The sequence below is a fragment of the Arachis duranensis genome, chromosome 7 (assembly GCF_000817695.3).
Source record: "Arachis duranensis cultivar V14167 chromosome 7, aradu.V14167.gnm2.J7QH, whole genome shotgun sequence".
Lineage (NCBI taxonomy): Eukaryota > Viridiplantae > Streptophyta > Magnoliopsida > Fabales > Fabaceae > Arachis > Arachis duranensis.
Genome location: NC_029778.3, coordinates 18,955,035 through 18,966,791, shown reverse-complemented (window position 1 = coordinate 18,966,791; position 11,757 = coordinate 18,955,035). Strand labels below are relative to the sequence as shown.

General features: G+C 40.3%; 1 protein-coding gene across 1 annotated transcript; it reads left to right on the top strand.

Annotated features, from left to right (window-relative positions):
• The first annotated feature begins 938 nt into the window (after nt 1–938).
• On the top strand, nt 939–2,751 carry LOC107458132 (uncharacterized). The gene is made up of 3 exons (XM_016076345.1): nt 939–1,127; nt 1,238–2,191; nt 2,488–2,751. Exons 1-3 carry the CDS (start codon nt 939–941, stop codon nt 2,749–2,751), a joined length of 1,407 nt encoding a protein of 468 aa, XP_015931831.1.
• Nucleotides 2,752–11,757: the final 9,006 nt, after the last annotated feature.

Here is an 11,757-nt window from a genome sequence, read left to right as displayed (position 1 = left end):
GTAAACAGAGACCTCCCACATGAATTGAAAGAGCCTTTGGTAGAAATGATCAGGGCCAATGGCGATTTGTTTGTCTGGACACCAGCCGATATACCAGGTATAGACCCTCAGCTCATGTCACACCACTTAGCCGTCAAGCCGGAAGCCCGACCAGTGGCTCAAAGGAAAAGGAATATGTCACAAGAAAGAGCGGAGGAGGTGGCCAGGCAGACGGCCAGCCTCCTAGAAGCATGCTTTATCCGAGAACTAGACTACTCGACCTGGCTGTCAAATGTAGTTCTAGTAAAAAAGCACAATGGGAGATGGAGGATGTGTATGGATTATTCCGATCTCAACAAAGCATGTCCTAAGGACTGCTACCCCCTTCCCAACATTGACGCACTCGTTGATGCGGCGGCGGGGTACTGGTATCTGGGCTTTATGGATTGTATTCCGGCTACAATCAGATACCAATGCACCGGCCTGACGAGGATAAAACAGCGTTCATAACGCCGGGAGGAACTTATTACTACAAGGTGATGCCATTTGGCCTGAAAAATGTGGGGGCCACATACCAGAGGCTGATGAACAAGATATTCAGCGATCTCATAGGCAAGACGGTGGAAGTCTATGTAGATGACATCCTTGCAAAGACCACCCAGCCTGATGACCTCCTAAGCGACCTGGGAAATGTGTTCGCGTCCCTCCAACAACATGGCATGAGGCTCAACCCGCTCAAGTGTGTCTTTGCCATGGAGGCCGGAAAGTTTCTAGGATTTATGATAACCCAAAGGGGGGTGGAAGCCAACCCCGAAAAGTGCCAAGTGATACTCCAAATGAAGAGCCCGGGCTATGTCAAAGACGTCTAGAAGCTGGCAGGAAGGCTCACCGCGCTGTCCCGCTTCCTCGGAATATCGGCAGCAAAAGTCATGCCCTTCTTCAATCTGATGAGAAAGGGGATGGCGTTTGAATGGACTCCTGCGTGCAAGGAGGTGTTCAACCACTTCAAAGAGATCCTGGCAGCACCACTGGTACTCGGGAAGCCCAAGGTCGGAGAACCACTCTACCTGTACCTGGCCATAACGGAGGAAGCACTTACAGCGATTTTGGTGCGGAAAGAAGGGAAGGCTCAGCAGCCAATTTACTTTGTGAGTAGGGCGCTGCAAGGAGCAGACTGTGGTATAGCAAATTGGAGAAGCTGGCGCTGGCACTCTTGACCTCTTCCCGCAGACTAAGGCAATACTTCCATGGCCACCAGATAGTCGTGAGAACGGACCAGGGAATCCGTCAAGTGCTCCAAAAACCCGATTTAACGGGAAGAATGATTACTTGGGCCATTGAGCTTTCCCAGTACGACTTGCGGTATGAGCCCTGGCATACGATTAAGACACAAGCAGTGGCCGACTTCTTGGTAGAAGTTATGGGGGACCCAACCGAGGAAACAGGCACACGGTGGAGGCTCCACGTAGACGGGGCCTCCAACCAAACGTCTGGAGGAGCCGGGATCATCTTGGAAAGCCCTGCCGGGGTCATATACGAACAATCGATCAAGTTTGAGTTTCCGGTATCAAACAACCAAGCAGAGTACGAGGCCCTCTTGGGAGGCCTAACCTTAGCTCGGGAAGTTGGGGTGACGAGGCTAGAGGTGTGTAGCGACTCACAGGTCGTTACCTCGCAAGTAAATGGAAGCTACCAAGCCAGAGACTCGCTGTTACAAAAGTACTTGGAGAAGGTTAGAGAGTTGAGCAAGCAGTTCGAGGAGGTCACGATCCAACACGTTCCAAGGGAAATGAACACACGGGCATACCTCCTATCTAAGCTAGCAAGCACGAAACCGGGAGTTGGCAACCGATCTCTCATCCAAGGCATGGTAAAGAAACCAGCAGTTGCCCTCCACTTGACAAAGTTAGGCCCCTATTGGTTGGACCCCATCATTGATTTCCTGGAAAATGGCAAACTCCCTGACGACGAGAAGGCAGCTAAAGCGTTGAGAATGGAGGCAGCCAAATATACAACCATACAGGGACAACTATTTAAAAAGGAACTCAGCCAGCCCCTATTGAAGTGCCTACACCCCGACCAGACGGATTACGTACTCAGAGAAGTCTACAAAGGGTGCTGCAGCCACCATATCGGGGGCAAAGCCCTAGCGAGAAAGCTCATCCGAGTTGGATACTACTGGCCATCAATGATGGAAGATTCCAAAGAATTCGTGAGAAAATGCGTCAAGTGTTAGGAGAACGCTAACTTCCACAGAGCACCTGCTTCCGAACTAAGTCTTCTGACGTCCTCCCGACCTTTCGCACAATGGAAAGTCGACCTTTTGGGACCTTTCCCGGTTGGTTCGGGACAAGTCAAATATCTCATAGTTGCCATCGACTACTACACCAAATGGATAGAGGCCAAACCACTGGCCAGCGTGTCATCCTCCAATTGTAGAAAGATCATGTGGAGGCAGGTGATAACTCGATTCGGATAGAATTCCTCGCCGGCCTGGGTATAAAATAGAAATTCTCTTCGATAGAGCATCCCCATACGAATGGGCAAGTCGAATCCACAAATAAGGTCATCTTGCTGGGCCTCAAGAAGCGGCTGGATAACAAAAAAGGTGCATGGGCCGACGAACTCGCCTCGGTCCTTTGGTCTTACCGTACAACCGAGCATTCCTCCACGGGAGAAACCCCCTTCCGCCTGATGTACGGGGTGGACATGATGAAACCCGTGGAGATCGGCGAGCTGAGCCCGCGGTTACTTCTCAAGGGAGTAGAATAAGCAGTAAAAAAGGACCTGGTGGATGAGGCCAGGGAGATGGCCCATTTGACAGAAGTAGCACTGAAGCAAAGAATGGCCCTGTGCTACAACACCAAAGTGCTCAAGAGGAAATTTGGAGAAAATGACATCGTCTTGCGACGCAACAACATAGGACTACCGACCCAAGGGGAAGGAAAACTGGCGGCAAACTGGGAAAGCCCCTACAGGGCCAAAGAAGTGCTCGGCAAAGGCGCCTACAAATTGGAGAAGCTCGACGGCAAGGAAATCCCAAGAACATGGAATACAAGTAACTTGAGAAGATTTTATTCCTAGTTCAAGCACGCTGACTAGGCGGTTTGACGAGCTCAGTGATTTACTATTGTTACACGCTTACCATGGATATAGACCTGTTTAACTGTCGATTAATGTTTACTTAACAAATTTCTCCTTTTATTCTTCCCCAATTATGCGTCCCACGACAACATTTCCTCATAACGAATGGTAAATGGGACAACAGTACGGCGCCCCGGGACTGATCACCCCAGGAGCCAACCAAATTAAAGCCATAACAAACAGCCACGATAATAGCAAAGCCACGACGTGGCTTCGCCAAAGATACCAACATAATGGTAAACAAACAACGAGCGACAAGCATACACCGACAAAACGGTAACAAAACAAAACCAAAGCACTACCAGATAAACGGATAAAGACGATAATTACAAGCCGACCAAGTGACTAATAAAGTATAACAAAAGTAGTTTCAGAAGTTCTACAACAAAACCACAAATCCATACAAGAGCATAAGGTACAAGAGTTCATTTTTTGGGCATGTCGATAATCTTGCCATCCTTGATCGTTTTGAAAACCCCAATTGCCGACGTGTCAAAATCGGGAGCCACGATCTTCATCTGAGCCTTGAGAGCCTCCTCGGTCATGAAGATCGCGCTCTTTCCTTGCTCTCTGATCTCCTTATGCTTCTTCTTCAACCCCCGACCTCAGCTTAAGCGGCCTTAGCCGATGAAACGGCCGTGTCACGCTCCTTCTCTAAAGCGACCACCCGACCTTGCGCGGTGTTAAGCTGGCTTTCCAAATTCATCTCCCGCTCGGTTAGCCAGAATACGGTAGTATCAGCAGTCTTCAATTTTTCCCGAGCAGACGCAGCCTTCTCCTCGGCAGTCTTAAGTTTCTCCTTCGCCTCGGACAGCTGCCCCCAAAGCGTCTCAACTTGAGTCTTGAATTGGTTGTTGGCTGTAACAGCAGAATCGAGCTTCCTGCATAGCGACTTCATACCTGACAACTCAAACTCTGCCTTCCGAGCTATGGCCGCACCACGAAGGAGGGTACGATACATCCATCGAGCCTACCCCGCAAGGTCCGTGCCATGGAAGTGTTCCTCCGTACCAGAAAGCAACTGGGAGTCTATAAACGTCCCGGCATCGAAGTTTCTTTCCATCACGGTGAGAGCCCCTTCGGGGCTGGAGAGTGACCTCTGCCTCTTGGGGGTGGGGATGACCCTCAAGTCGTCTTCCTTGACCTGTTGAGCAGAGGACGAGTGCCCGGTGCCGGCCGCCTCCCCATGAACTGGAGAAACATGCGCCTCCTTAGAAGGTTTATCAGACATGACGATGTCACGGGGTGAAGGTGCCGCCTGATCCTTCTTGTTCCCGGGAGGGGCTTCCGGCTGCTCGTCAGCCTTCTTCCCATCACTTTTCTCCAAAAAGGTTTTGTACAAGCTCTCAAGGCCTGTCACCTCGGCAGACATTCCCACTGCAACAGATAAATAAACAAGCTAATCGTTTAATCGGCGTAACTAACCAAAGCAACAACCATGCAAGAAACAAGAAAAATTACTCACAAATATAATTTCGGGCGACCTCCCGGTTACCCATAAGAAGGTGGCGATTCACGTGGTTTCTCCCAAAAACGGCCCACAACACGTGGGCAATTTTCTTATCCACAGCAGACATCCCCTTGTAGGTCACCGTAATAAAAGCATTAGACTCCACCCCGAAACTTCAATACGTCGGGATGAGGCATTCCCCCTCTAATGACAACCAGAAGGGGTAGCGACCTTTGACTGGACGCACCTTAAAATACTTGTCCTTGAACCTGTGATAAGAGTCCTCGAACAAGCCAAAGATCCTCCGACCTTGGGCAGATTGGAAAGAAATGAACCTTTTTCTCTCCTTCCCCTCCTTGGAAGGATTCGTGAGATTAAAAAAGTAAAGGAAAACGTCGACGGACACCAGCAGCTCTAGGTATTCACACACCATCTCGAAACAGCAGATCGAAGCCCAACTGTTCAGATGCAGCTGCGACGGCGCCACGGAGATCTGACTAAGGAGCCCCATTTGAAAAGCAGAGAAGGGGATGTGGATCCCCACTTGGGTGAACATGGCTTTGTAAAACCAAAAATAGTCGGTAACCTGGGGGCTTGGAAGTTGAGTTCGTACAGCCGCTCGTGAGGGGCAGGAACGAATACGTCATAATTGGCCCCCTCGTCAGTACCCCCGCACAGGTACTTGGCCTGACGAAACTCGATCAGCTCCTCCTCACCCATCTGGTTCGGAGAGTCCCTCAAGTCGAAAGCCACCCAAGCGTATGGGTCGTAACCCGCGGCGGAGGTAGAAGCTCGGGAGACGACGCGAGGCATACCTACAGTGGGGGTACCACTCAGTTAGTCTATGAGGTTGGGAGCTCAGAAAAAACCCAGAAACTATATTTAGCCTATCCAATAACTAAAATCAAATAGGGCTAAAGCAAAATCCAAGCAAAAGCCTAAAAACTAATATCCTAGAATGGTGACCCCCCTAACGCACCTACTCAATACTAAGGCCATTTATCATACAAAGCAAACAAGTAGCATGCAAACAGAAGAACCAATGATGAAGGAAAAAGGAGAAGGGATTGATATTTACCTGGAATAGTTGCAGAAACCCGAAAGAGAAAGGAACACACAAGGATGCAGAAATGATGCATTGGGTACTTGAGAGAGAAGAAGATGAAGATAGGAGAGGCAAGAATAGGAAAGGAAAAAGAAACGAACGGTTTAAAACTGCCACTCAAGAGGCGTGAAAGGACTGGGACAAAATGGTCTTTGCGCATAGGATTTTTTAACCCATTATGAGCATTTAATGCTCGGTGCGAGGAACGAGGCGACGAATGATCACCCTAGCAACAAACAAACGCACGCAAGAGGCACGTTCCTCCTACGGATGGCCAACCTCGCGACAACACGCAAAATAAAAGACAACATGCCAACAACAGCCCTCATGACTATTGCTGGCGCGTGGGGGCACTGTTGCGGCCTGGCCCAAACAGATTGCAGGCCAACCCGACACGTAGACCACCCGACCCGAACAGTCGGGTGCGAGCTGCTTAGCCACCGACCCGGACATGCGTCCTTGACAGCTCATCACTATAGCTGTATGAGAAAGCTTCGAGGAAGGTGGGTCTTCTCTGGTGGGACCTACTTCTGACACAGTATATAAGGGGAGGGTCCTACCCCTCCCCCAAGGTACGTCACCCAAAACACCTTACCCTTTTTTGCCTGCACACTTACTGACTTGAGCATCGGAGTGTCATTGCAGGTGACACCCCCCTTCACATCCCGAGCTCGGAACGTCAGCTACTCCAGTTTCACCCTCGCGACCTGGTCCCAGTCCGCACCCCACCTATCGAATCAAGGATTCTCCCGAACCGTCCGATAACCGACCTACCAAACAAGTCATAATTAAAATATTATATCAATAAAATTACCATTTGATTGTAATATTATTATATAATATAATCTTTTATCAAAATATTTATAAAAATAAAATTTATTTAAAATATTATATATAATACATAAAAATATTTTTTTTGTTTTTTCAAATTTTTATTGTAATATTACACATTTATTGTGATATATAATACATGAAAATATTACACGTTTAATATTTCCAAAATTAATTTTGTCAAAATATTTTTTCAAATTATATATAATACATGAAAATATTATACGTTTTTTCAAATATTATATAATAATTAATTTTGAGAAATAATATTATATATTTTATTTTGAATAAAATGTATATTTACAAATATTTGAATAAAAATTTATGTTATATAATAATATATTTTTAATAAATTTAACTATTAATAAATATTTTTTAACGAATAATCTAATTAATATTTAATAATATGAAATAATTTAATTATTTTCAAGTTATATAAAATAATTAAATTTTTTATAAAAAAATAGCATATTTAATACACACTAAATAATTAGACTGATTTTAGACCTACTTTCCACGTTGTCTAATTATCATTATTAATGAGTCTGTGCGTATATTGGGACAACAATGAGAAATTGAGAATTATGAGATTTCGTCTGAAGTGTACCTTTCCCCGACTCCCATTCTGAGTAAGAAAAATGTTCCTATTTTCGTTTCATTCCTCTCAAAGATTTTTATTTATTGATATATGTGGATATTAATAGATAATTTAAAAACAAATTAAAAAACAAAAAAAATAATTTAATTTAATTTAAAAGATAAAGCTCTATAATTCAATCATTACAAAACATAACAACAAGTTAAAAAATAACATAAAAATTAATCTAATAATAACAAAAAATTTAGTTTTAAATTTTTATATACATATAAAATTAAGGGTCATATTATAAGTTTGCATGTCATGAGAATTTAGATCTCCATGGGATAAGGACTTCTCCTCCCGCAACGTCACCATATGAATTTAGTAGATTTTTCTTTTCATTCTATACTAGTTAAGTTTCAAAATAGTTCTTAGAATAATACTCGAGTTTTAATTTCAAAAACTAATAGTTACTCAAATTTATTCTCAAAAAGTTATACTTCAAAATTTATAATAATTTTTAAAACACTTTTTGTCATTGAAAAGTTGAGTGTATTATATATAAAAAAAATTATTAGTCTTCGATGTTCTCTCTCTAGCCCCTTTTCCTTTTTGGCTATACACTACCAGAAACATAGGTTTTAGTCATGGAAAAAACCGTAGCTAAAGTAAAAAAAAAAATCGCAACCATGACACATTAAAAATGAATAGATATCTGTGGTTAACAAGGGCGGTGCATTTTTACTTAGCCATGATTTTTAACCAGTTAGCCACACTTTTGTGAACTGTGTAGATATTTGAATAGCCACGAGTTTTATATTATTGTCCACACTTCAAACCATGACTAAATAAAAATAATGTAATATAAAAGTATAATTTTGCTACACTTTTTTTTATGACTAATATTAGTAGGTCAGATTTTTTTGCCACATTTTCTCCGTGGCTAATGTTGATGGATTATTTAACTATGGTTTTTTTTTTTGTGGCAAAATAAAAATATGTACGAAAAAGATTTGACCGGCTGATTTTTTTCACAATTTTTTCCGTGACCAATATTAATGGACTATTTAACCATAGATAAATCTGTGGCTAAAATTAATATTTTTTTTAAAGTAAACTCTCGGACATAATTACTAGTTGAATAGTTTTTTTCCACATGGTTATTTCTTTCTATATATATACTAACATGTTAAAAATATTTTATAATAATAAATACCATTAAAATAGCCATAATAGATACTAAAAAAATAAAGTTAGCAGACTAAGTAATAACGTTAAAACATATGCATTGTTCATATAAATAGTAAAAGAATAAAACAAACCAAGTTCTATAATTATAAATGATAAAAGAATAAAATGATCTCTAATACCAATTTAAACTACATATAAATTAAGATTAAAATAACAAGGCATGAAGTGTATCAATCCGACTAAGTGTGTGACACATGATCAGAAAAAGTAGGTACTTCATTATCATATTTCTGTTGTAGAAATTTGTAAAGAGTTGCCACTTGATTCTTAACTTTTTGAAGTTGCTTCTCTAAATCGCAATATACTGTTGCGATACAGTACTAGTACCTCTACAATTTGCAACTCCAAAAATGCGCTTTGACTTACCAAAATCATTAGGACATGTAACATTACTAAAACCACGAACTCGCTTACCGTTCTCGAGACCACAAACTTTTTTAATTGTATTATTTGGATGAGCCAAGACTTTTGAATGAATACCTTCAGTGGCAGCACGCTGTTGATCTTGAGGTAGATGTCTTTTTTCTACAAACAAATGGACATCGCATTGGACTAGTATATTAACATAACTAATTCATTAAAAAATATATATAGCCAGGTAAAAAAATTTCAGACACTTACGGCTAATCGTTGTCCTTCCTTGCATACATAACTCTCATCTTTTTTTAGCAAAGTAGATACAATAACTTCGCTTCGACATACAGGCCTTTCCAATTATTTCTCCTAATACAATAGATAGAATTCAAAAGGTAATCACAAATTTAATTATAAACTCTAATTTTATGACAATAGTATAACATTACTTAACACAATAAATAAAAAAATAATTTACCATCTGACGTTTGGTAAGCATTGTTTCTATGATTTTCAAAAACAACAAATTAGTAAATAAATGTTACCAGAGAACCAAAGCCAATATTCAATAAGAAAATACCAAAGTATAAAATAAGTATTTACCTTTGTTTTAGGGTCCATATAATGGTCCACAAAAGTAGTCCATTCAACAGGTGGTATGTCTGATGAATTCGCAACCAGAATTTCTGCATTTTTTTTTGTTAGGATAGATGTATTGTCCTCGTAAATTATATTTATGGGCCTTCCATCTATAACCTAAGGTGCTCAGAGCCCATTCACAACTAGAAAATGGATAAATACAGACAGATTTACAGATAGATTTAGTCTTTATTACAGACGAATTTTTGGTTACTGACGAAATTACCGACGGATTTTGTCCCTCTGTAAAAGCCCCGTCGAAAATTATTTACCGACGAATTTTTTTCCGTCGGAAAATTACAGACAGATTTTACTAGTTACCGACGGATTTTCCCTCTATAAATTCTCCCTCCATTTCCTGAAGGCGACAAACTTACAGATGGATTTTTCGTCTGTAATTACAGGTGGATTTTCAGACGGATTTTTCGTCTGTAATTACAGACGAATTTTCCGTCTGTAATTACAGAAAGATTTTTCGACAGATTTTCGTCTGTAATTTAAACTTTGGAAAATCATGATTACAGACAGAAAATCTGTCTGTAAATCCGTCTGTAAGATAAAATAGAATTTTTTTTACTTTTTCTAATTACAAAATAAACTTGTTTTCATACAAAATAAATATAAATTTAATACAAAATTTTATCTAATTTATATTTGAATATTTACAATATTTCAAAAAATAAACAAATTCATCGTATTAAAAATAAACAATATTTACAATAAATTATTCAATATGAATTGAAGATACAGCTGAAGTGACTTCATTTGTTCTAGGGTCAACACTTTTTAAAGAAACGCCATAAGGATCTTCTTTAACTAGAAGGGCAAGAACATTGAGTGAGCTCCATGTTTTTGTCACATTGCTGCTTGAATCTCCCAAAGTAACAGCAAAGACAGCATCAAATCCTCCTGCTCCTAGAACTCCACCCAACAACACTCCTTCCAAGTTTAGTGTAGCATCTAAAAGTTTTGTTTGTGATTCTAGTTCAATCTGCATGAATTGCAAGGAAAGAGTAGTGATATTCTACCAGCAGATATAACTTATAATCAACATCATTCAAACAGAAGAAGCCTAATAATAAGTGCCAAATCAATGAAAGGAACTTACAGGAACACCTGCAGCCTCACCCATTAGGCGCATATGATATCTAATCCCAAGCATAGCTTCTTTTGCACCTAGCAATGCTTTAATAACTGCTTCCTTGTTGGGTTCAGAAGCTTGCTCTATCCACTGCGAGAATTGCATTTTCAACATCAACACAAGAAGAAAAGCAAGAACATGAGAGCCTGAAGTGTAGTCTCAAGAACATGATATCACATATGTGCATTAGAAATTCAATCACACCACTTGAAACTAAAAACCAGGCAAACAATAAAGTTGGATATATAATATCTTTCAAACCCATCAAAAGTCAACTAAATTGTATAAGTCTAATAGTAAAGATGTCCTATCTCATTAAAATAACTAATAAACAGGAATGTAGAAATTTAATCTAATGCAAGGCATACCATAAGGCCAAAATGTTCTAGTTATTTAACAGTGAGCTTTATCAATCAGTTTACTCTACATCCACAGGAGTAAAAATTCTAATTTTGATGTTACTTCCATTAATTAAACAACCACAAATGATTTGAAAGAAATACCTTTTCTGATCTAAGCTTGCTGCAGCTATCAATCACAGATTTATATGCATCCCATTGTTCCTTTGCTAATTTACTCAAAAAGTTCAGTTGAATTTCTAACTGCGAATTTGCCTCTGACAGTCTTCTCCATGTGTCCAGGGATTTCTGAGGGTCAGACTTTTGCCATTTTTTTACAGCACCAACCATTGATGGCGTAGATGAACCACCAGTTCCTGGTTCTCCTAGTAACTAAAAAATGACATATAGTCAGAATATTAACTATCAGTGTCACACATTACTCCACCATCAATTGAATACATTAAACTACATTATATAAATCAAGCATTGCATAAGGGAAGCTGTTATCTCATCAGGCATGGACTCCATAACAATTCATACACAACATTTTTTGTCTTCGTGTCTTTGAATTATCAAGGAATTGAACCATTGACATGTATATAATTGGTTTCAAGAGAAACATATCAATTTGGCCTCAACTATCTAACTAAAATTACCAAATGAATCAAATAGTGTCTTAGTAAGGAACAACCACTCCCAAGTATGTGCTTAACAAGTGTTAGCTGGAGAAAAGAAAAGTAACAGAAGGAAAATGTAATGAAGATTCACATGTAATAATATTAAACAGTATATAAAAACTCAAATAGGACAAAGAACCTAACAGTTGAAACAACACTAACCTCCGCAAGATGCAGATCTTGGGTTTTCTCACCCTCAATTTCTCTTGCTATTCTTAAGGCTTGTTTTTCCAATTCTCTTGTCCGAGGTCCTTTTTCAAGCTTC